We start from the raw sequence: 26,417 nt of genomic DNA on the forward strand, positions 1-26,417 counted from the left end.
CACTGTGCTTCCATGGGTGTGAGGTCTATGGCCGGACATCAAGTCTTCAGGCAGAAGAAGAGAAGCAGAGTGGCCTTGTGGATAGAGCCCAGGCCTAGGAGTCAGAAGGACTCTTGTCTGCTGTGTGGCCTTGGGCATGTCACTTAGCTTCTCTGTGCTTAACTTCTCTGTGCTTCTGTTACCTCCTTTGTAAAATTTTGTTTAAGATTGTGAACCTCATTGTGTCCAAATTGATTAGCTTTTAACTACTTACCCCAGTGCTTAGAACAGTGCCTGGAACATAGAGAAATACCATAAAAAAGACTTTTCTCCCTGGCTCCCTTAAACTATTACTTAAGTGCTTACTCTGTGCCAAGCACTCTACTAAGCACTGGGTGGATACATTAGGTTGGGCACAGTCCATATCCCACATGGGGCTCACAGTCTTAATCTCCATTTTTCAGACATGGTACCTGAGACAGAGAGAAGTTAAGTGACTTGCCCAAGGTCTCTGAGCAGACAAGTGGCAGAGCCAGGATTAGAACCTAGGTCCTCTGGCTCCATGCTCTTTCCCCTAGTCCATGCTGCTTCTCATGTCCCTGTCCCACTTGGGGCTCACAGTCTAAGGGGGAGAGAGTCCAGGTTTTAAGTCCCCATTTTACAGATGAGGAAAGTGAGGTATAGAGAAGTTAAGTGAATTGCTGAAGGCAAGGCAGAAACTAGATTAGAACCCAGATCCTCTGACTCCCAGGCCTGTCTTTTTCCACTAGGCCACCCTGTTTGTAAACCACAGTATCTGCTGCTCCTCTTTTCCCTTCATCCTTTTCTTTTTTTCTCCCTTCCTGTCAAACTCTCATCTTCCATCCTACCTGCCCTCCCCAACTCCCTCTTTTCATTCAATCGAATTTATTGAGCTATTGCTGTGTGCAGAGCACTATGCTAAGCACTTGGGAGAGTCCAATATAACAATAAATGGACACATTCCCTGTCCACAGCGAGCTTACAGTCTAGAGGGGGAGATGGACATGAATATTAATAAATAAATTATAGATATGTACCAAAGTACTGTGGGACTGGGAGTGGGACTGAATTAAGGGAGTATGTCAGGATGATGCAAAAGGGAGTGGGAGAAGAGGAAAGGAAGAAGGCCTCAGAGGAGATGTCCTTCAGTAAGACTTGGAAGTTGGGGGAGAATAATTGTCTGTTGGACATGAGGAGGAAAGGCGTCCCAGGCCAGTGGCAGGATGTGGGCAAGGGGTAGGTGGCAAGATAGGATCGAGGAACTGTGAAAAGGTTAGCATTAGAGGAGCAAAGTATGCGGGCTGGGTTGATATCCCAGGCCAGGACAGGCTGGGGCAATCTAGTTGACCAGCTTTTCACATTCTCATCCCCCCTGTCCTGGGCTGTGCAATGAGCATGCAGTGAAGACACTGAACAGGGATTGCACCATGCAGAGAGAAGTCCGAAAGAACTAAAGTTCGAGGTGGGGGCGGGGGCGGGCAAGTTGACTTCTCACCGTTCTCCAGAGCAGCCCCCACCTCTCGGCATCTTACCTGAAGCCTCGCCAGGCTTGCTGAGGGAGCACGTGGGGCTAGAGAAGTAGTGTGGTTTAGTGGGAAAAGCCCGGGCTTGGGAGTCAGAGATCGAGGGTTCTAATTCTGGCTTAGCCACTTAGCAGCTGTGTGACTTTGGGCAAGTCACTTAACTTCTCTGTGCCACAGTTACCTCATCTGTAAAATGGGGATTAAGTCTGTGAGCCCCATGTGGGACAATCTGATAGCCTTGTATCTATCCTAGTGCTTAGAACAGTGCTTGGCACATAGTAAGTGTTTAGCAAATAACATCATCATTATTACTGGTGTGCAACTGACTGTCTGGTCTACCACGGGCGGGTTCCACGCTCTGGGAAAGACGAGAGAAAAGCATCCACTTTCTCATATGGAATTGGCCGCACCAGGACTTACTGTTTCACTGGTGCAGTTTTCTGGGTGGTTCAGCACTCTTAAAACACCATGACAGCTACGACCCTGGAAGTGGACCAACACTCTCACAGTAGCCCTCAACAAAAGAACCAGCAATGGAGAGAGTCAAAACAGGGGCCCGAGTCTGTCTCTAAGTAACACCTATGGCCTGGGTTGAAGCGCATTACTGGAAAGAAATGGGAAAGTTGCCCTACCTGTCCTTCGGCTGCCCCAGCTCTGCAGATTAAACCCTCTCATTTGCAAAGTGATCATTCAGTCTTTTAAGGGTTCTAAATTCCCTTGAGAAATTATAGATTGTGGTGAGGAAAGCTTAGAGGAGAAGCAGATGTTATTTGCTGAGATGTACAATAGTGTCAATTTTCCTCCCCTTCATGGAAAAGATGTAAATGTTTCCTTCCACATGGTATAGGATTGGGTTGGCAATATATTTCTGAGGGAAAGTGCTTTTTGTTCAGTACTATCATCATGAAAATGACCAATTATTTCCATTTGCTGCCTTTACTTTTAGCAATAGACAGAAACCAGCAATCATCCTTTGGGTGTCTTGTTTATTAGCCAAAGTGTTTGTCCCCAGGATTCAAAGAATTCTCTCCTGGAATAAAAACAGTAATCCCTAGAAAATTCTGTGTTCTATCTGGCATTTACCCCACATCAGTTTTCCTCTGTTGGCTGTTCTAGAGAATTCAATTACCTTTTAACATTATTAGCTAGTTACTTTTCTGGGAAAATTGAGGGCATTAGTAAGGTAGTGTGGAAATGCTGGCTGAATCCCCTGCCATTTAGTTGGTCCAGCCCTTTCAGCATTCACGGGGCTCAGTTTCTGTAAAATGTCTTTGGGCAAACGTTACCCTGGATAAACAGACAGAGGAAGCATACAAAACTCAGTTCAGGTATTCTGTTAGCATTTCTTTTCCAAAGGAAAAAGGGATAGCAATCTCAGCAGAGAGAGGGATATGGAATGTATACTGAATAGTGAGGCCTAGTGGAAAGAATACGGGCCTGGGAATCAGAGGACAGGGTCTAATCCTGGTTTGGCCACTTGCCTGCTGTGCAACCTTGGGCAAGTCACTTGACTTCTTTGAGCCTCAGTTACCTCATCTGTAAATTGGGGATTAAGATTGTGTGACCCATGTGGAACACGGACAGTGTCCAAACTGATTATCTTGTTCTACCCCAACAGTTAGTAAAATGCCTGGAACACAGTACACACTTACCAAATATCAGTAAAAAGACAGAGAGTGAACAAGAGGTTGGAAACCGAGTAGCACTTCCTTCTCCTTTCTGTTTTCCTTTCATCATCCATCCAAGTGGCTCTTGAGGAAAACTGTGAAAAAGTTTTCCTCCTGGCTTTAAGCAATATTCTGAGGTCTTGTGCTCTATCCACTGAGAAGCAACATGGCCTAGTGGATAGAGCACAGGCCTGGGAGTTGGAAAGACCTGGTTCTAATCCCAGCTCTGCCACTTGTCTTCTGTGAGACCTAGAGCAAGTCACTTCACTTCTCTGTGCCTCAGTTACCTGATCGATAAAATGGGGGGTTGACACTGTGAGTCTCATGCAGGACAGGGACTGTGTCCAATCCGATTTGCTTTTATTCGCCCCAGTACTTAGTACAGTGCCTGTCACATAGTAGTGCTTAACAAAACCACAGTTATTAGTGTTATTATTATTAAACCACCAGTCACAGGAGAACAGAATGAAAAGAGAAATTCCAGCAGGGTAGGGAAAGAGTGCTGAACACCAGGGCAGAAGAAGAAGGAAGAAGGAAGAATTAGCCCCACAACTAATTTCACTTTTCCAATCAATCAATCAGTGGAATTACTGAATATGTACTTTGTGCAGAGTACTGCATTCACTCTCATCTACTTGTTAATCTGGTTCTCTTCCTGGACCATAGTTTGGTGGAGACCATCAAGTAGGTGGATTTTGCACCAATAATAGCTATTCGTCCCTAGTCTGGGGCCCAAGTAAGATGGTTTCTTTTCCAAAAAAATCCATTTAGAAGGAGAAAGTTCTTATCACATTGGAACAGTTGGAAACAAATAAAAGTGATTGTTTTTATTTGCTCAAACTTTGTTAGCAATAATTAGACTCTTTATTTTGTATTTCTTTCAGGAATGTCCAAAGTTTAACTATTCCCCACCTCACAGGAGAATGTATTCCTCTCAAGTACTTTACAACCTCAGTGGGCTTCACATGGAAAATTATCTTATAACAACTGCTAATGACTTTATGCAAAGGAGGTAAGCCATACCTATGTACACCACATTTCCCAAGGTACAAAATGACTTGTGTTGTTGATTGCCTTCTTAGCTGGAGAAAAAGTGTAGGTTATATTTGAGGTCCTCTTGTTCTTTTATTTACTTAAACATCCTTTTTTTAAAGAAAAAATTGGATCTTAAATGTAAGGTGGTCATCAGGTCACTGAAGCAGACATGCTACTGAGACAGGTATTCTTTATGGTTCTCTCAATCCCTAGAACTAAATAAGTTTTCTTGGTTAAGTTCACCTGATTAAGATCAAGATTGAAACTCAAATTCTGTCAGGGCACACTGTGGCAGAGGGTTCTCTGCCAGGCTGTTTTCAGACCAATAATTTGCTTCTACTCCAGTTTGTTAAGCTTTTAAAGTCAGTGCTATCTAATGAGGATTAAGATTACTCTTAGCAAAACAAAACTTTATAACACCCAGATGACTACACCATGAAGTCTATTCTTATTACTGGTTTTATTGGCTTTCTGGGCAGAGAAATAAATTTGTAATTGAACGCTTTGTAAATTTTCTGTTTCTCTCCACAGTAAAGTCTAAAATATGTGTGGTAGGATCAAGTAATCAGTCAGTGGTATTTATTGAGCACTTTGAGTATTTATTGAGCACTTACTGTGTTCAGAGCATTGTACTAAGAACTTGGAAAAGTAAAATGCAGTAGAAAGACTTGATCCCTGCCCTCAAGGAGTTTACAAATCTATTGTGGACCTTACTATATAGAGGGGAGTTTACAATCTAGGATTTCTGTTCTATTATTGTTTTTACCATATTTATCTGCTATTTATGTATATGCTTTTATACTGCATTTTAAGCTTGTATCGTTTATCTGTTTACCTCCATGAGCATATGGTATTTGTAAAGATGATACTGTGAATCTTTGGATAAAAATTAAACATTTAAAAATAATTTTCAGTAATTTTCAGTCATATTTATTAAGCCCTTACTGTGTGCAAAGTACTGTTCTAAGTGCTTGGGAGAGTACAATATAATGACAAACAGATACATTCCCTGACCACAGTGATCTTACAGTCTAGAGAGAAAGATTACGAAAAACAGAAGCAGAGTAATAGATTAATCCCTAGCTACCTATTCTAAATTGCATAGATTATCAGTCAACAAGTACTTATTGTCTTTTCCATCAAATCTCAGGTGATCATTATTTTTTCTTACAGGTACGGAGGTTGGAGCTTTGGCTTACCATTGACCAAGGACCTGCAGTTTGATGTAACAACAGTACCTACCAACAGAACTCTGGCTAAAGTAATTAATGATTTATGCCCTGCACAGTACAAGAGCAACAGTGAAAAAATGGAGAGTCAGTTTTTCAAGTTTGAGACTTTCTCACTGAGCATACTGCCCGAGTTACGTTATCTACCTCAGGCTGTGTCTATTCAGTGACCTCCGGATGGCATGATCAAAAAAAATCTAACAGAACACTTCCCAGTTTGGATATTTGCCTACCATTTACTGCCCTAGGGGTTAGCCAGGGTGGAAAAGGATGCTTACATCATGTGGCCTGGCCTTTGAGTCTGGAAATTGGTAGTTCATTCATTCAGAGCACTGTACTAAGCACAGTTCAAACCCAATGAACAAAATCCTGCTCTGGAGTGCATTAGTGGAGTGTATTAGGGGAAGCAACATGGCCTGGTGGCTAGAACAAGGGGCTGGGAGTCAGAAGGACCTGGGTTCTAAACCTGACTCTGCCACATGCCTGTTGTTTCACCTTGGACAAGTCAGTTCACTTCTCTGTGCCTCATTTACTTCATCTGTAAAATTGGGATTTAGACTGTCCCATGTGGAACAGGGACTGCATCTGACCTGATTGCCCAGTGTTTAGAACAGTGCCTAGCTCATACTAAGCATTTAACCAATACCAAAATTATTATTATCATTATTATTGTGTAGTCCCATTGATTTTATGGACCAGATTGGCTGTGGGGAACTTGCTCTGGTAAATTTGTCCATTAGGTCATTCCAGCAAATGCTTCAACTGCATGATTTTGGTAGGGGGAAAAGGGACAACCAAATAGTCAGTGGGATGAAGACGATTGACTATGACGAAGGAAGGAAAAGATTAAACCTCTACGCCCTGAAAAGATGAAGGATGAGAGCAGACATGATGAAGTCTACATAATCATGAAGAGTGTGGACAGAGGGGCTTAATTAAGGGATAAGGGGGCTTGAAGGGGGCAAGTTTCAAATGAGCAAAAGGAAATACTGCTACATTCTGCAGTAGAGATCTGCACAGGTACTATACTAATTTTTTTTACTCCCCTGCAATTTCAGCGATACCCTCTTGCAAAGGAGATTTATACTTACCCTAAGATTTTGCAGCTGATAACTGCGGTCAGGCCTTGAAAACTGTGGGTCTCTGCTGCAGGACAGCCAACTGTGTACAAGACCTTAGTGGTCTGCAGTTTTACTCACCCTTTAGTCTTTTTCTCAAAGTAGAGCAGTGTTGGAGGTGCCCAGGGATGTAAGGGTGGGCAGGAATTAGACTACAAACTACAGTGGAGAGAGAGAAAAAGAGGAGGAAAATGCAAGGAAGCTGCATGACCTAGTGGAAAGAGCCCAAGCCTAGGAGTCAGAAGACCTGGGTTCTAATCCCTCCTCCATCACTCCCTGCCGTATGACCTTGGGCAAATCACTTAAATTCTCTGTGCCTCAGTTCCCTCATGGGCAAAATGGGAATTCAATACCTGTCTTCCCTCCTACTAAGACTTTGAGTTCCAAATGGGACCTGATTATTTTGTATCTACCCAGCACTGAGTACAGTGCTCGGCATACAGTAAGTGCCTACCAAATAATACAGTTATTACTAAGGAGGCCTCAGGACGGGCCATGGTAGATGGGCCAGCTTTGTTAATTCACTCAAACCAGGGCCAGCCAAATTTAACCAACCTTGAGAAGCAGCATGGCTCAGCGGAAAAAGCATGGACTTTGGAGTCAGAGGTCATGGGTTCAAATCCCGACCACCAATTATCGGCTGTGTGACTTTGGGCAAGTCACTTAATTTCTCTGGGCCTCAGTTACCTCATCTGTAAAATGGGGATTAAGACCGTGAGCCCCCAGTGGTACAACCTGATCACCTTGTAACCTCCCTAGTGCTTACAACAGTGCTTTGTACACAGTCAGCGCTTAAAAAATGCCATCATTATTAACCTCACTCATCCCCTACCTGGGTCTGGTTACTAATTGTCTAAATAGACATGTGTCTTTCCAGTGGTTACCTGATGGTTGGGATAGATAAAGTGCAGATATCTATATAGCAGTTGGTAAACTATGAATTTGTTACCAGTGGAAGTTGTGTGGGAAACAATATATTAACAGTTTTGGGAAGGTTTTCGTTAAATTCAAAGACAAGCGTAATGGGTCCTTGGGGGGAAGCTGAGTGTGGAAATGGGATAGTTCTGGATGTTGAATGGTCCATCCATTACCATGTGCTTCTCATGATTCCTCCAAATGTCTCAGCACTCTATGGGAAACAGAATCCTAGGTTGGGTAGACCATTACTTTGACCCAGGAATGGCATTATATCTTAGGTCTGAGAGATCTGTGTGTCTGCAGCCTCCACAATGTCTCAGAGTACCCAAAGGTTGCCTAATAACAATGATAATACTATTACTACTACTTCTAATAATAGTATTTATTAAGTGCTTACTATGTGCTAAGCACTGTACTAGGCACTGGGGAAGACACACATAAATCAGGTCCCATCAGGGGCTTACAGCCTCTGTAGAAGGGAGAACAGGTATCAAATCCTCATTTTACAGATGAGGAAACTGAGTCACAAAGCAGTAAAGTGACTTGTCTGAGGTTACACAGTAGAGAAGTGACAGAGCTAGGATTAGAACCCTAGTCCTCTGACTCTCAGGCTCATGCTCTTTCCAGTAGACCACACTTCTTTTCAAAACAAGTAACTGGATGTCCCATCCACAGACACACACATTATAAACATGGCATAGAGATACAGCCTCCCAGGGATGTTGTGATGATAAACCCTGCAAGATACGCTTTGAGTTCATCGAAAGAGGAGCAATGGATAATAATTGTGGTATGTGTTAAGCACTTACTATGTGCCAGGAACTGTACCAAGTGCTGAGGTGGATACAAGCAAATCAGGTTTGACATAATCCCTGTCCCGCATGGTCGTACTCTTCATTCCCATTTTACAGATGAGGTAACTGAGGCTCAGAGAATTGAAGTGACTTGCCCAAGACCACACAGCAGACAAGTGGCGGAGTGGGGATTACGACCTTCTGTGACCTTCTGAGTCCCAGGCCCTTGCACTATCCACTTCACCATGCTACTTCCCACATTGTGGTGGTCATCGAAAGCATTTAAAGTTTTATTTTGACTGTCCAGCATGGAATAGCTAAATGGTAGAAAGACACTCCCAAAGTGTGGAGCGGGGAAAGACTGTAATTTGCAAGGCAGCCACTCTTTCACCTGGCCACTACTTCCATCAGAGAATGAGCCAGTTGGGGCCCGAAGCCAACTGACTAGCTTACATAAGGGAGAAAAAGGCTGGTTAATGCACCCCAGAGAAGAGAGAGCACCAGGTGCTCTCTAGCCCAAGCACTAACTCATCCCCATCTATATCCTTAGATGAGGCTGAGAGCTGGATTCACAGTTGGGTACCCGATTGTGACTTATGACAGCTCAATCTCTCCTGGAAAGGGAGGAAAGGGCAAGGAGCAGGGACTGGAAAGGGTCCAGCATGTTATTTCGGTTCAAGACTTTTAAGAATCGAGTCAGGAAGTCATTTACCTTTCTGTTCACCATTTTTGTTTCTGCACGTTAACAGGTGTGGTACGATCCAGAAGGTTATCACTCCCTTCCTGCATACCTCAACAGCTTGAACAATTTTCTCCTTCGTGTTAACATGTCCGAAGATGAGGCTTCCAGACTTGGTACGATTCTATTTGTATTGGTGTCTGTTAACTGAAACTCCCAGTTCTCTATGTTGGCCAATGTGATTTTTTTTAAGCAATCAATCAATCGATCTTATTTATTGAGCAATTACCGGATGCAAAGCACTGTACTAAGCATTTGGGAGTGTGCAATATAGCGGAGTTGGTAGACACATTCCCTGCCTATAAGAAGCTTGCAGTCTGGCAGGGGAGAGTAAAGTTTTGATCTCCCTCTAAAGAGAAATTCCAGTTTTATCACTCCATTTGGATCTGGAGAAATAATAGCAGCATTGCATCCCTCCAAGAGTTTGGAGTGGCAGACCTAGCATAGAGGATTGTAACATGCACATAGACTGTAAACTCGTTGTGGGCCGGGAACATATCTGTTTCTTGTCGTACTGTATTCTTCCAAGCACTTAGTACAGTGCTCTGCATACAGTAATTCCTCAATAAATACAGTTGACTGACTGACTTAACAAAGAGTAGGGAGAGCAGTGAGTGAGCCACTCGGCTTGTGAAACTTCACATGGCTCAAAGTTTTTCCAGGGTCTCTAGTTTTCCACCCATGTGGGACAGAAGAGGGATTTAGCGTTGGGGAGGAAAGATTGGAAGCTCATTTTGAGATTGTAAACTTGAGGGCAGGGATCTAGTCTATTTAGTTTATTTTATACTCCCATGGGCTCGGTAGAGGGGTTTACCTGTAGTAAAAGCTTGATGAGTACCATTGATTGATGGATTGATGGAGAGATTTCAAACCTTTTGTTCACGATTAACACCGGAAGCTTGGATAGAGTGGAAAAAATGTGAATTGATGAGAAAAGAATCCAGTTTGGTGATGGTTTGGGAAAAAGTTCAATGTCTGAAGGGATTTCAGGCCTTCAGCTCATGATTTGCCCTGGAAGTCTAGATAGAATTAGAAAAATGCAAAATGATGAAAAAAGAATCCAGTTTGGTACTGGTTTGGGGAAAGGGGGAATATCTGGAGCCTACCCATTAGTTTCCCCATGCCAACCCCAAGGCCAATTTTCCTTTACTGAGCTCTCTGAATGTCTCTGGTAAATTACTGTTTTTCCATGAAATTACTCTCATGATACAACTCTGATAGAAAAAACCCTCTCACCTAGCAGGATTAAAATCTAAATTGTTTGAAAAACAATACTGGGATATGCCATAACCTAGAGACTTCCATTTCAATTATGACTAGCTTTTAAACTAAATTGGCAATGACATATGTCACTAATATTCAAATGAAAGTAGGAATTCAGGCAAGTTCATGATGTTTAGATTCCTTATTCACAATAGTGAGTCTTCCATCAGAATGAAATCCATGACCTAGAAGGCTGGGAAAAGAATGACTTCCCTTGTCTTGGACAATAAAACAGTGAGGACCAGTGATGTCTGGGGTTGGGATAAGGGTATTCCGACTGTCTCTTCAAGGTCTTGATGCGTACCTAGAAATTGTTACTTTAACATATTTAGAAGATGTGTTATGTGATTTCACATCCAGTTTAGGAAAAGAAGTTTTAGTTCTACTTCCATGCATGGAATTTTTTTAACATTGTTTGTTCAGTGCTTATTCTCTGCCAGGCACTGTACTAAGCACTGGGGTAGATAAGATAGTCGGATTGGTCACAGTTCCTGCTCCATATAAGAGACTCAGTCTGAATTCCCATTTTACAGATGAAGTAACAGGCACAGAGAAGTGAAATGACTTCCTCAAGGTCACAGATCAGACGAATGACAGAGCCAGGATTAGAACCCAGGTCTTATTCCCAGGCCCACGCTCCTTCCATTGGGCCATGCTGCATCTCAGAATTACTTGGGTTAAAAAGTTGCTCAAAGCTCATCTCTTTTCCCAGTTTGGTTCTTCACACTGTGTGACTGCTTTAATTTCCCTGGGTTCCGATGTACTCATGCATGGTATGATAATAATTCTTGTTTACCACCCATTATTGAAGTGATTAGAAACCACCGTAGGTGTGAGAAGACGTTATGTGAGTTCCACATGTGTACCCAAGTGCGGTAGAGCTAAAGTGACGGCTTAAAACCATCTAAAGTCACTCATTAATCTCCTTGTGTAGGCTGGACCTTTTCCTGGGGGTCCTAGGTCATTGGTTTCCCAACAGGCACAAAATCATTTTGCAACTGGTCTTTGGAATTGCAAATTGACTGGTTCATTTTTCCAAAGCAATTTCATTCCACATAACCGTTTTCTCATCTTCCTTAGCCTCTAAAATTCCTCAAATTAAAACTTAAGGCCAAGGAGAAACAAAGAATTGTATAATTTTTATTACTGATGTGGAATTTTTAACTTAATAAATGGGATCTAGTATTCTTTCATTCACTCAATCATATTTATTGAGTGCTTACTGTGTGCAGAGCACTGTACTAAGCGCTTGGGAGAGTACAATATAACAATTAATAGATACTTTCCCTGCCCACAACAAATTTATAGTATAGAGGGGGAGACAGGCATTAATATAAATAAATTACAGATATGTACATAGGTGCTGTGGGGCTGGAAGTGGGGGATGAATGTAAGAAGCAAGTCAGGGTGATGCAGAAGGGAGAGGGAGAAGAGGAAAGGAGGGCTTAGTCAGGGAAGGCCTCTTGGAGGAGGTGTGCCTTCAATCAATCCATCAATCAATCGTATTTATTGAGCGCTTACTGTGTGCAGAGCACTGTACTAAGCTCTTGGGAAGTACAAGTTGGCAACATATAGAGACAGTCCCTACCCAGCTGTGGGCTCACAGTCTAAAAGGCCCTACTGAGAGCTCACCTCCTCCAGGAGGCCTTCCCAGACTGAGCCCCTTCCTTCCTCTCCCCCTCGTCCCCCTCTCCATCCCCTCATCTTATCTCCTTCCCTTCTCCACAGCACCTGTATATATGTATATATGTTTGTACATATTTGTTACTCTATTTATTTATTTATTTATTTTATTTGTACATATCTATTCTATTTTTTTTATTTTGTTAGTATGTTTGGTTTTGTTCTCTGTCTCCCCCTTTTAGACTGTGAGTCCACTGTTGGGTAAGGACTGTCTCTATATGTTGCCAACTTGTACTTTCCAAGCGCTTAGTACAGTGCTCTGCACACAGTAAGCGCTCAATAAATACGATTGATGATGATGATGATGATAAAAGGGGGAGACAGGGAACAAAACCAAACATACTAACAAAATAAAATAAATAGAATAGATATGTACAAGTAAAATAAATAAATAAATAAATAGAGTAATAAATATGTACAAACATATATACATATATACAACAAGGCTTTGAAGCGAGAGTGGGGCGGATCTCCCATCTTCTCAGTTCCCACATTCACCTGCTGGAGGCAACTCAGATGAAAAGGGAGAGTTGGAAGGGAATGGGGCATCCAGGGAGAGTACTGGAAGCAGGGCCTAGAAGGCAAGGAATAGTAAGGTGCAGGTCTCTCGTAAGATGCCGGCCTCTCTGACTCCCTTGGCACCACTTCTGGACTGTTTCTGGTCAAGGACTTTGATGGGATCAGGTCCCTGCAGGTTTGGGTTTCTGTTGCATTGCTGTGGGGAGTCCTAGGGGTTCCAGAGTAGATCAGGTTTTCTGGTCTGCCACACTGTCACCCTAATCCCAACCTTCTGCTCTTTCTCTATATATATACACACACACACATACACACTTTCTCTCTCCCTCTCTCCATCTCTCTCCCTCTCTCCATCTCTCTCTTTATCTCTCTCTCTCTCCCTCTCTCCATCTCTCTCTTTATCTCTCTCTCTCTCACCCTGAATCTCCCCATCTCCCAAAAGTCTCAGGTTCAGGGGTCTGCTGAGAGTAGGCCAGACCCCCAGGGCCTCTGTCGATCCCTTGGTTTAAAAGCAGCAACATCACATCATTGTAAACTAAGCAACTTCTGGGTCAGAGTACTCACATGGGAACATACCACCAAAAGATACTACATAACATTCCTGTCCTCAAGGAGTTTATAATGATATAGACATAAATGATTGCATATACCATATAGAAGAGTATAAGTAGATATACATAATAATCGTGAGTGAATAAATCCATCAGAGACAAACAATAAACAAACAAGGACATGAATGCTGAAGTATTTGGAGGGTTGGTCTGGCTGGGACAATGGGAGTGGGGGATTAATCAGGGAGTGCCTCCTGATGGAAGTGTTGTAGCAGAGAGCTGTTGGAAAGCAGTGTGGTTTAGTGTAAATAATAATAATAATAATAGTAATAATAATAATGGTATTTGTTAAGCATTTACTATGTGCCAAGCACTTTCTAAGCAGTCAGAGAGATACAAAGTTATCAGGTTAATCCCCATTTTGCAGATGAGGTAACTGAGGTACAGAGAAGTTTGTACCTCATTTGCCCCAAGTACACAGCTGACAAATGGAGGAGCTGGAATTAGAACCCGTGACCTGTGACTCCCAAGCCCATGTGATTCCCATTAAGCCACGCTGCTTCCCTAAAAATTATAGTATTTATTAAGCACTTACTATGTGCCAAGCTCTGAGATAGATACAAGGTAGACAGGTTGTCCCCCATGTGGCTCACAGTCTTAATCCTCATTTTACAGATGAGATAACTGAGGTCCAGAAAAGTGAAGTGACTTGCCCAAGGTCACACAACACACAAGCGGCGGAGCTGGAATTAGAACCCATGACCTTCTGACTCCCATGCTTGTGCTCTATCCACTACTCCATGCTCGTTCCCCCTGGAAGCATACAGAATACAGGTCCTGGAATCAGAGGCCCACACACCTGCTGTGTGGCCCTGGGCAAGTTACTTAAATTCTCTGTGCCTCAGTTTCCTCAATTGTAAAATCAATCAATCAATCAATCGTATTTATTGAGCGCTTACTGTGTGCAGAGCACTGTACTAAGTGCTTGGAAAGTACAAGTTGGCAACATATAGAGACATTTCCAACCCAACAGTGGGCTCACAGTCTAAAATGGGGATTCAATGCCAGTTCTCACTCCTGCTTAAACTGTGAGTCCCATTAGGGCAGGGATAGCATTCAACCTAATTAACTTCTATTTACCCCAGCACTTAGAACAGTGCTTGACACATAGTAAGCACCTAACAAATATAGTAATATTTATTCATTCATTCAATTGAATTTATTGAGCACTTACTGTGTGCAGAGCACTGTTCTGAGCGCTTGGAAAGTACAATATAGCAATAAAGAGAGACAATCCCTCCCCACAGCGGGCTTACAGTCTAGAGGGGGGAGACAGACGTCAAAACAAGTAAACAGGCATCAATATAAAGAAATAAAATTATAGATATATACATGGAGAGGCAGGGTGAGGGAGGGAAGAGCAAAGGGAGCCAGTCGAGGTGACGCAGAAGAAAGAGGCTGAGGAAAAGGGGGCGTAGTCTGGGAAGGCCTCTTGGAGACTGTGTGGCTTCAGTAGGGCTTTGAAGGGGGGAAGAGTGATAGTTTGGCAGATTCGAGGAGGGAGGGCATTCCAGGCCAGAGGTTGGACTTGGGCCAGGAGTCGGCGGCGAGACAGGCGAGTTCGAGGCACAGTGAGAAGGTTAGAACCAGAGGAGTGGAGTGTGTGGGCTGGGGTGTAGAAGGAGAGGAGGGTAATGATAATCCTCCCTCTACTGTCTCTTTTCAGACACTGACAGGCTTATGACTGGCAACTGTAGGTAGTCAGTAGAGCAGGGACTTAAATCTGTCTTCTATCTTTTGGCCCCTAGTCACCCTCTTTTCAGAGTGAACTATGAGCAAAGGAGCATGACTGATAGCTCTCAGATCACCAGTGTCTATAAAGAGCATAGTCCAAAGAGATGAATTCAATCAAAAGGGGATTAAAGCCCCATGGATGTAGTGTAATCTGCTTTGAAGTACGATTGGACACTTGACTTTCTGTACCATGTCTTTCTTACAGTAAAAGCCACTTGTTGCTGTGACAAATATTGGCAGCATAAAAAGTATAGAAGTAAACAGACCAAAATACAACAGTTTCAATCCTGCAAGAGACACTGATTTTGTTTTTGAAATTAGAATGAGGCTTCCTATTCAAACACTCGTATGGAAAACTCCAGGACTCCTCCTAAATTTGCAGAAATACAAATGTTATTGATAGAGTGATAATAACTGTGGTATTTATTAAGGGCTTACTATGTGCTAAGCACTGTACTAAGCACTGGAGTAGATACAAGTAAATCGGGTCCCATATGGGACTCACAGTCTAAGTAGGAGGGAGAACAGGTATCGAATCCCCACTGTGTATAATGAAGAATCTGAGGCACAGAGAAGTCAAGTGACTTGCCCAAGGCCACACAGCAAATATGTTGAATAGCTGGGATTAAAATCCAGGTCCTCTGACACACAGGCCCATGCTCTGAAAGAGTGGTAGATGAATAATTTGTTCTTTGGGAATGAAGATATCACAACTGATGATGAGGTTTGATTCATAAGTGTAGGGGTAGCTGAAAAAAATTAATCAATCAACCTTTATCATTAGTTGTGACCATTCCTTACTGTAGTAAGCGCTCAATAAATATGATTGAATGAATGAATGTAGGCATATAATAACATAATAGTAGTAATAATTACGGTACTTGTTAAGCACTTACTATGTGCCAAGCACTGTTCTAAGTGCTTGGATAGGTATAAGTTAATTGGACACAGTTCCTGTCCCACATGGGGCTCACACTCTTATACCCCATTGTACAGATGAGGGAACTGAGGCACAGAGAAGTGAAGTGCCTTACCTAAGGTCACACAGCAGACATGTGGTGAAGCCGGGATTAGATCCCTGGTCCTTCTGATCCCCAGGCCCGTGCTCTATCCACTTAGCTATGCTGCTTCCCATGTAAAGATAGTCTTCCTCTGTTCTCACATCAATGTGGCACATGACGCCTGTCATTTCAGATCTAGGTCCACATAATCAGTCCGCCTTCAACCACTGAAGTACATGAATTGTTGGTAAAATTGTGGTATTTGTTAAGCACTTACTATGTGCCAAGCACTGTTCTAAGCACTGGGGCAGATAGATACAAGGTAACCAGATTGGACACAGTCCTTTTCCCATAGGGGGCTCACAGTAATAATCCCCATTTTACAGATGAGATTAACTGAGGCACAGAGAAGTTAAGTGACTTGCCCAAGGTCACAAAGCAGATGTGTGGTGGAGCCAGGATTAAAACTCCCATCCTGTAGCTCCCAGGCCTGTGCGCTTTCCATTAGGCCACGTTGCTTCCAACGTGAGATGATGGAAAAGAGAAGTATGCTCAAATAGAAGCTCAGCTTTTACTATATGTAATGTTTTAAGGCCTTAACTCAGAGATACTAAAATATTAAAAATTTATAAATTATCTTTTTCATAAACCTGCTAGATAGCCAAATAATTATACTTCTGAGTAGGAGCTCATTCTCAGAAATTTCATATTTCACCAACCCAGGCAATTTCCTCCAGGAAATTCATAGAAAATCATTAATATATGTATATAGACATAAATGATTGAATCTTCCATATTAATGATTCTTTGTGAATATTTTAATGGCATTTATTAAGTGCTTACTATGTGCCAGACACTGTACTAAGAGCTGGAGTAGGTATAAGATAATCAAGTTGGACACAGGCCATGTCCCACATGGGGCTCACAGTATTAATCCCCATTTTACAGATGAAGTAACTGAGGCCCAGAGTAGTTAAGTGACTTGCCCAAGCTCATGCAGCAGACAAGTGGCAAGGCCCGGATTAGAAGCCAGGTTCTTCTGACTCTTGGGCCTGTGCGCTTTCCTTAGGAGACACTGCTTCTCACATCTTGCCATTTCATTCATTCAATCGTATTTATTGAGCGCTTACTGTGTGCAGAGCACTGTACTAAGCGCTTGGGAAGTACAAGTTGGCAACATATAGAGATGGTCCCTACCCAACAGCGGACTCACAGTCTAGAAGGGGGAGACAGACAACAAAACAAAACATATTAACAAAATAAATTAAATAGAATAGTAAATATGTACAAGTAAAATAAATTGATTAATAAATATGTGCAAACATATATACAGGTGCTATGGGGAGGGGAAGGAGGTAAGGCGAGAAGGATGGGGAGGGGGAGGACAGTCTCCAAAAAACAGACTTCTCACTCATTTTCCCTTTAGTCTATGATTGTTTTGAGTCATCCTCATGAACTGGAACTTTGTTTGAAAAATGACTTTTGTTTGCACTATTCTGTAGACACCTAGAGTAATACTCTAATTAGCTTCCTTTTGCAATGTCACTTACTGTTCTATTCACGTGGTTCCTGCCAGTGGCTAATGGATAATGAAAATTCTTTGGGAAAGTGACTGGTCCTGTTGGTGTTCACTAATGGATAACAAATAGATCTGACAAAGTACAATATTGCGTAGAGTTCAGCAGTTTCACAGTCTCCTCCTGCATTAAAGGAAGATATAGCAAATGGCTATTGGCAACCATTATTTAGATGGCAGAGAAGCAATGTGGTCTAGTGGATAGAGCATGGGCTTGGGAGTCAGAAGGATCTGGGTTCTAATCCCATTTCTGCCTCTCGTCTGCTGTGTGACCTTTCATTCTTTCATTCCACGGTATTTATTGGCTGCTTACTATATGCAGAGCACTCTACTAAGCACTTGGGAGGGTAAAATATAAGCATAAATGGACAAACTTCTGGCTCACAATGAGCTTACAGTCTGGGCAGGTCACTTCCCTTCTCTGCGCCTTAGTTATCTCATCTGTAAAATGGGGATTAAGTCTGCAAGCCTTATGTGGGACAGAGACTGTATCCAATCTGATTACTTTATATCTACCACAACACTTCGTAAGGTACCTGACATAAAGTAAGTGCTTATCAAATACCATTATTATTATTATTATTGTTGTTCTTATTATTGCCTTATTTCTAATAAATAATGTGTTAGTAAAATAGCCATTTATCATTATTATTATTATTGCATTTGTCAAGCATTTACTATGCGTCAAGGACTGTTCTTACTGCTGAGGTAGATACAAGCTAATCAAGTAGGACACAGTCCCTTTGAAACTGTTGATAATCACTTCTCTTCAGTGGCTCTGATTGCAGAATTGGAGAAAAATTTAGGTCCAGTACTTGTGCAAAGAGGGCAACAATTTTGAAAAGAAAGCAAGATTTAATTTTGGAATCTGCACTCAATAAGGTAGTGGCAAGTAAAAACTGGACCCAACAAACCCTAAAGGAACAGAGAGATTGGGTCCAAAAGTTGCTGACATAGTTGTGAATTAATCAATGTGAATGAATGTCAGAATTTTGAAAGTGAACAGGAAAAGTTTTATTTTATTCTGTGTCTGTTCATAACAGGCCTGAGATTCGAAGCAGCACGGCTCAATGGAAAGAGCCCGGGCTTAGGAGTCAGAGGTCAGGGGCTCTCATCCCTGCTCCATCACTTGTCAACTGTGACTCTGGGCAAGTCACTTAACTTCTCTGTGCCTCAGTTACCTCATCTATAAAATGGGGATTAAGACTGTGAGCCCCACGAGGGACAACCTGATTACCTTGTATCTGCCCCCTCCAGCACTTAGAACAGTGCTTGTCACATAGTAAGAGCTTAACAAATACCATTATTCCAGATATACTGGAGAAAAGGTCATATTAATGGAAGCAATACATTGAGGGTAAAAGGGTAAATCTTTAGGCCTAATGATTTCTGTCAAAACTGTCTCACTCTTCTCTGGCAGCTATTGAAGTTACAAGTTGTGTTGCTCAGTGCAGGGAAGGTAGGAACATGGAAATAGTCATTTTTAGTACTTAGGGGTTGGAGACATGCTTGTTCTTCCCAAAATTGACTGGTTTTGGGGGTAAGGGGACTATTCCTAGCTCCACAAGGAGTAGCTACCAGTTTCCTCACCCTTTCCTGCCCTTCCAGCCCACATTCTGCTAAACCAGTTAATAATAATAATAATAATAATGGCATTAGTTAAGCACTTACTATGTGGAAAGCACTATTCTAAGCACTGGGGAGGATACAAGGTGATCAGGTTGTCCCACGTGGGGCTCACAGTCTTAATCCTCATTTTACAGATGAGGTAACTGAGGCACAGAGAAGTTAAGTGACTTGGCCAAAGTCACACAGCTGAAAAGCGGTGGAGCAGAGATTAGAACCCAAGGCTTCTGACTCCCAAGCCACTGGCTCTTTCCACTGAGCCATGCTGTAAGGAGGAGGAGGGAAGAGGAGGAGGGGGGAGGAGGAGGAAGGAAGAGGAGGAGGGGAGGAGTAAGAAGGAGGAGGGAAGAGGAGGATGGGGAAGAGGGGAGGAGAAAGGAGGAGAAGGGAACAGGAGGAGGAAGGGACAGGAGGAAGAGGGAACAGGAGGAGGAGGGAAGAGTTATCCCATTTTCACCATCCTCACCATAGAGGCACAGGTGTGGGATGAGTGAGCATACCTGACATCATCCCCTCTATCGCTGTCAGCAGCTGTGACTTAACCCCCCACCTCCCACTCACCCAAAACCTCCCTCTCTGCGCCATCCAGAATTTGATGGATCCTTTAGGTAGCTAATAAAAATAATTTTCCTTTCTTTTCAAGGAATCATCATGTACAGTCATCCATACCCGGGAGTACAAGATCAAGAACAAGCCACGTAAGATCATAGACGGGACTCTAATTATTGCCCTTTGTTATGGTTGAATCTCACGAGAATTCATTCGATCATATTTATTTAGCGCTTACTTTGTGCAGAGCACTTTACTAAGCTCTTGGGAAGTACATGTCATTGGAATCCCACTTGTAACCAAGTGATAGCTGATCGAACAGACCGCTGCTTGGGATGAAAGGAGCTAAGAAGCTTCCCAGATAATGCAGAGGGAGTTCTCTGAGTCAGACTTGTGACCGGAGATTTTCAGTCCTGCTGCTTTTGCCAATAAAATGCTTAAGTATTTTAGCTTTCAGGCAAAGGTGTTAAGCACTATTTCTATCCTTGGAATTTTTTAGCCACCCTCTAAGCCAAAGAGACTCTGCTTTTCTGGGGAATTTCCAATCAATTTAGATACCCTGAAGGTACAATTACCCTGGAGTCCTCCAGGAGTTGAACAGGGCTTGGGTATTAGCGTAGCTTAGTGGAAAGAGCCCGGGCTTTGGAGTCAGAGGTGGTGGGTTCCAATCCTGCCTTCACCACTTGTCAGCTGTGTGACTTTGGGCAAATCACTTCACTGGGCCTCAGTTACCTCTTCCGTAAAATGGGGATTAAGACTGTGAGTTCCTCGTGGAACAATCTGATAGCCTTGTATCTAACCCAGTGCTTAGAACAGTGCTCGACACATAGTAAGCACTTAAAGACCATTATTATTATTACTTGTTTTACTTGCAGGAAGCCCCATTGAATGTGCTAGACAGATCACACATTTGCTCTATGACCTTGGTCATGATTCTCAGAAGAATAAGTGCCCAAAGATTGACCTGTGTCTCCTCTCCTCCATCCCTGCAGGATCAGCAGTTTAATTGATATTCTCGTGGCCCTCTCTGTACTGATGGGCTACTCTGTCACCACAGCCAGCTTTGTGACCTATGTGGTGAGGGAACATCAGACGAAAGCCAAACAGTTGCAGCACATTTCAGGAGTTGGAGTGACATGCTACTGGGTCACCAACTTCATCTACGATATGGTAAGGAGCGTGGGCATCTTCCCCACTGAGAATATAAGGTTTCTGTGAGCTCACCAGTCCTGTATTAAGGGATTACTCTGGGGTAGGCAAATGAATAATTACGGGAGGCAGGGCATTGCAGAAAAGGGAGAATCAAAGAGAGCATGGATGTGGAAAACTTTCTGCCTTCCTTCCTGGTCCAAGGTAGGAGAGATGACAAAACACAAATGAAGCAGTCTGGCTTAGTGGAAAGAGCACAGGCTTGGGATTCAGAGGATGTGGGCTGTAATCCCAGCTCCTCCACTTGTCTGCTGTGTGACCTTGGGCAAGTCACTTCATGTTTCTGGGCCTCAGTTACATCATCTGAAAGATGGGGATTAAATCCTACTCCTTCTTACTTAGACTGTGAGCCCCATCTGGTATAGGGACCGTGTCCAACCTGATTATCTTGTATCTACCCCAGAGCTTAGAAAAGTGCTTCACACATATTTAACATTCAACAAGTACCATGAAAAAGCAACCCTCTGGAACTAATGGATGTGGGAGCAGTAGCAGTTGTTCTTCTCACTTTATCAGGTGGCTGCTTCTGGCAGGGTTTCTTGGGACTCTCAAATCACTGGGAGTTCAGCAAAGAAACAACGTGGCAGGGACAACAATACCAGGAGAATCAGCCTCTGAATGATCCTCGGAAGCACCCGATAATGATAATAGTAATCGTACCAGTTGTCCTTATTTGAAACCTTCTGGCTCAGAAGGAAAATCAGGTCAAAGAGGAATTCACTCACTGACCATTTCTTCTCCTGAGTGTGCTACAGCCTCCCTGTGTTCAGTTTCTTGAATCAGAAGCTACTATTTCTTAAGTCAGAAGCTCAAGGTTGGCCTAAGGCCTGCAGGGGATTTCTATTTCCCTGGCGGCTGTGTTGAGACTGGCCTGGTAGCTGTAAGGATCCGGGATGGAAGTGCTGGAGAGTAATTAAGTGCAGATCCATTTTGCAAATGAGTCCCGAGGGGTTCGAAATGTGTACATTTTGTAAGTCAAAACTAAAATAATGGTGATAGCCATTCTACCCTTAATAGGAGCTTTAATGGGTGATAACTATTAGGAATACTTAAACGATAGGCTTCATTTCTTTATACTGACTGCTGCTTGCAGATTCCATCATCGGGAATTTGGGCCCCATGCCAATTCAGCAGACTCTTCATCGCAGCAGCCTCCATCCATTGGGTGCATCTTGCTGCAAAGTACTTTTCAGCATTTGATCCCTCTCTCTTGCTGATAAAACAGTGAGGCTTTGCTTACACACCTGTGACACAGAAAAAATCTAAGCCCTGCTCCCCTGCTGTTGTTCTGGAGTGAACCTCCCGCTAACAACGGCAAGCTGTAAATCAACCATCTGGATGAGCTCCTAACTTCAAATCGAAATCAATATTTTGAGGCTGAAATCAAATACCAAGCTGCTCCGTGGTCCTATTTTTCTCCCCGAATCCCCGTCAATAGATGATCCTCAGACTTAAAGTATAGAGCCAGGACTATCAGGATTTCTTGTCGGGGGTTGTCGGGTGAGAAGCTGGTTTGACACAATGTCATAGGAGGCCAGTTCTGAAGCAATGACTGTGTACAGAGTCAAAGGTAATGGGCAAGACCGGACATTCCTAAATGTATTTTTAAAATTTTGAAACTAAAGGACTTCTTTCCCTTCATATCTCACTGTCAATGTATTCTGAGTTGAGGTTACCTTAAATATTGCTAAATAAAAGCCTTCTTTTCAGTCAATTAAACTAGGTGTTGTATGTCTTCCTGCAGGTCTTCTATTTGGTGCCTGTCGCATTCTCAATAGGTGTTATTGCAGCATTCAAGCTGCCTGCTTTCTCAAGTGAAAACAATCTAGGAGCAGTTTCTCTCTTACTTGTCCTGTTTGGGTAAGTTTGCTTGGGAATTCCTGAGGGAACATGTCTGTGCAAGTTTATGAAAGCCACACAAACACTCACACCAATATTGAACTTCCCTTCAGACTGCTGAGCATATTTTGCCTCCAACCTCTAGCCTGGATGGAACAAGGAGTCCATAATATCTCTTTATGAGTAGTCAGTACATAAGGGGCTACTTGGGAAACTTCATGATACAGAGGGAAAACCTCGGTTTGCTTTAAGGTCTCTCCATGTTAAGGGAGAAACAACATGTCTAATGGCTAGAGCACGGGCCTGGGTTCCAATCCCTGTTCTGCCACATATCTGCTGTGTGACCTTGGACAAGTCACTTCCCTTCTCTGTGTCTCAGTTACCTCATCAGTGAAATGGGGATTAAGACTCTGAGCCCTACGTGAGACATGGATTGTGACCAACCTGATTAGCTTGTACCTATCCCAGCGCTTAGAACAATGTCTGGCACATAGTAAGCACTTAACAAATACCATAAAAAGGAGCCAAAGATAATGCTAATGTTGGAAGTTTCAGAGAGAAGCAAGGTGATGGCTTTGTCAACTGTCATGGGAGTTAGGTAGAGGAGTGGATTTGAGAGAGATGAGAAATTCAGGGTTCAACATTTTCAACTTAAGTTTCCAGCAGAAAACATTCATGAATAGATTCCCTGGAGGCAAGAGGAAATGCGAGATTGTACCGGAGGTGAGAAAGGCCAGGGATAGTTTTATTTGGGAATTATCTGCCTGGAAGTAGTAGGTAAGGCCATGGAAACAGATGAGCTCCCCACAGAAGTGAATGGAAAGTGAGAGGAGAAAGGGGCCCAGGAGGGAAAGCCACATTTGGAGGGTGAAAGGCAGAAGAAGAGCTATCTATGGAAAGAAGGACTGTGAGCCCCAGGCAGAACAGGGACTGTGTTGACCAAACAAATGCACTTGTATCTACCCCAGTGCTTAGAACAGCATTTGACTCACAGTAAGCATTTAACAAATACCATTAAAAAAGCATCCAAAGAGGAGAACAAGGAGAGAACTGTTAGGGAAAAATCAATATGATTGCATTTCTGAGAGAAGGAAGGAGCCCGCAATGTCAAAGGCAGACAAGAGGTTGGAGAGGATTCCAAAAGAGTAGAGTTCTTTGGATATGTCAAAGAGGATGTCTTTGGTGAGCTTGGACAGTGGGGTTCCAGTGGAGTGGAAGGTGCAGAAACCACATGCAGTAGGAATGAGTAAGGACCATAGAAGGCAGGCAGAGAAGCCTTTGGCTACTCAGCCACCAGCTGGGATTATGTGCCCTCCTGCGTTCTGGTGTTGTTGTCAAGAGGGTTCGGAAAGTTAGGTCTTTGGCCTGCGCTAGTGATAGCGTGGAATGGAGACTGTCCAGAGCTGGGGACCTGGGAGTAATGGAAATGTGTCATTAGAGATTATGGCTGTGACTAAACCTAGGCCATGGGGGAACAATAGGGGGGCTCAGGAGTCCCTAAATCTGAGGTCTTGGGCCATCCTTTGTTTTTTTTATGGTATTTGTTAAGTGTCTACTATGTGCCAGGCACTACGCACTGGGGTAGATACAAGCTGATCAGGTTCGACACAGCCCATGTCCCACATGGGGCTCACGGTTTTCATCCCCATTTTACAGATGATGTAACTGAGGCACTGAGAAGTTAAGTGACTTGCCCATGGTCACAAAGCAGACAAGTGGCAGATCCGGGATTAGAATCCAGGTCCTTCTGACTCCCAGGCCTGTGCTCTATCCATTAGGCCACATTGCTTCCCGAGGGTGAGCTGTACAGAGGCAGGGGAATCACAGATGAGGACCCTGCTTTCCAGACTGAGCCTGGATCCGTCTAGTGGGAGCAAAGTTAGGAGAGAAATACCCCTGAGGAATTTACATGAGGAGATCCTTGGGAAGGGCCAACACATTTAGGAAACGAAGCCAAAGGAGTTTAGGGGGTGTTCAGTGGCAGTTTGGGGCGCAGGATGGGCCATTCTTGGATCAGTGAAACATACTTTTATTTCATGGAGGGAGAATGGAGGTTAAGGTTTGGGAGTGAACATGGGGGAAGGAGCAGCCCTGAAAGTCATCAACACATGCCCCAAACTAGGTCAGATGTTTCTGGCTTCATCTCCACATGACGTACATAAAGACTCCCTGATAATTAATCCTCTTTCCATTTTTGCCATTGATTTATCGACAGATACGCCACATTTTCTTGGATGTACTTGCTTGCCGGGCTCTTCCATGAAACGGGAATGGCTTTCATTACTTACGTCTGCATCAATTTGTTTTTTGGCATCAATTCTATTGTTTCTCTGTCGGTGGTATATTTCCTGTCCAAGGAAAAGCCTAATGATCCGGTAAGTTGTGTTTTTTTTTTATAGAATCTCGGTGTTCACCAGGAAAGAGGGGAAAGAGGTTACTATCCTCTTAAGTTCCTCTACCAGAAAGGGAAAATATCTACTTTGGTGAAGGATAACGCTGCAGGGTATAGTTTTCATTTTTGATTAAAACTTCACCCAGTTGCAACCGGTTGTAATCTATTTGGTCATCGAGATATGCCAGAGAGAAAAATCTCTCCAGGTGATTTGTCATGGTCTAGAATCTCTTCTCTGGAAGATTGATAGGCAGCAGTCAAGGAATAGTGAAAGCAGTAATGTAGAGAAGTCCCCACTGGGTATAAAAAATATATTAAAGGTCAGCAGAGGAGTATTGATGAGAGAGGAATGGGATGCAGAGTGCATGGGGAATTAACAGAGGCAGAAGTGTCAGGCTCCTCTATCAGTTTTACTTCTCCAGCACCCCAAAAATTGGTTCAGGAGAGGTGGGGCTACCCCCCCCTCCCCCACCCAACCAAGGCTGGGTTGGAAGTGCATGGGAACCCCAGAATCCTGGGGTGTGTTGAAGGTCTAGATCGGGTCTGGGAATGCTGACCAAAAAGAGGGAGAGGAGCTATTGCAGTGGGGACGTGGGGGAGCTAGCCCCTCCCCTCCCATGGTCCTAGAGTCTTAGATCAGTCCCAAAGGTGAGTCCTTCCTTCTAGGGCCATTCCTGGAGCTGCCTCTCTGACCAGTTCAGACCAACATAACTGCCCTGGCCTGCACCTGCATGCATAGTGTTGAGCCCAAACTAGAGCAGGTTCTGGGACAAAGTGCAGGGTAAATGGCTTTCTAATTGGCTTAACTGTACTCCGTGCCATGTCCCAAATACTGAAGCAGAAAAGTCCCAACAGTGCTGTTCGATTTATCGTTTAGGCAGAGCTGCTGCCAATCAGATTTAGAGATGTTTCTTAGGCCCTGAACTTTGCAAATAAGGAATCCTCTGATTACTTCAGAATCACTAAACTATGGCCTTGGCCATTTCTCCCCTTTCAGACCCTGGAACTTATTTCTGAAACTCTGAAACGCATCTTCCTGATTTTCCCACAATTCTGTTTTGGCTACGGGTTGATTGAATTGTCTCAGCAACAGTCGGTCTTGGATTTCCTGAAAGCATATGGGGTGGAATACCCAAATGAAACGTTTGAGATGAATAAGTTAGGTGCCATGTTTGTGGCCTTGGTCGTTCAAGGGACCATATTCTTCACATTACGGCTCTTAATCAATGAATGGCTGATCAAGAAATTCAGGTAAAGTATACTGGAGCAAATAATCCTAGAAAACCTGGGGGGAACTCAAATAATCATTGTGGCATCTGTTAAGAGCTTACTATGTACCGGCCACTGTTCAAAGTACTGGGGTAGATAAAAGCTAATTGCGTTGGGTGCAGTCCC

General features: G+C 43.3%; 1 protein-coding gene across 1 annotated transcript in view; it reads left to right on the plus strand.

Annotated features, from left to right (window-relative positions):
• Nucleotides 1-26,417, plus strand: part of ABCA12 (ATP binding cassette subfamily A member 12) — a 222,070-nt gene that overhangs the window by 172,256 nt on the left and 23,397 nt on the right. Inside the window, exons 39-46 of the mRNA XM_038748802.1 lie at nt 4,075-4,202; nt 5,399-5,486; nt 9,034-9,139; nt 19,677-19,731; nt 20,575-20,752; nt 22,536-22,651; nt 24,846-25,005; nt 26,020-26,273. Of these exons, the coding sequence (XP_038604730.1) occupies nt 4,075-4,202; nt 5,399-5,486; nt 9,034-9,139; nt 19,677-19,731; nt 20,575-20,752; nt 22,536-22,651; nt 24,846-25,005; nt 26,020-26,273 (1,085 nt within the window). The remainder of the gene's footprint in view (nt 1-4,074; nt 4,203-5,398; nt 5,487-9,033; nt 9,140-19,676; nt 19,732-20,574; nt 20,753-22,535; nt 22,652-24,845; nt 25,006-26,019; nt 26,274-26,417) is intronic.

Source organism: Tachyglossus aculeatus, chromosome 7, assembly GCF_015852505.1.
Source record: "Tachyglossus aculeatus isolate mTacAcu1 chromosome 7, mTacAcu1.pri, whole genome shotgun sequence".
Classification (NCBI taxonomy): domain Eukaryota; kingdom Metazoa; phylum Chordata; class Mammalia; order Monotremata; family Tachyglossidae; genus Tachyglossus; species Tachyglossus aculeatus.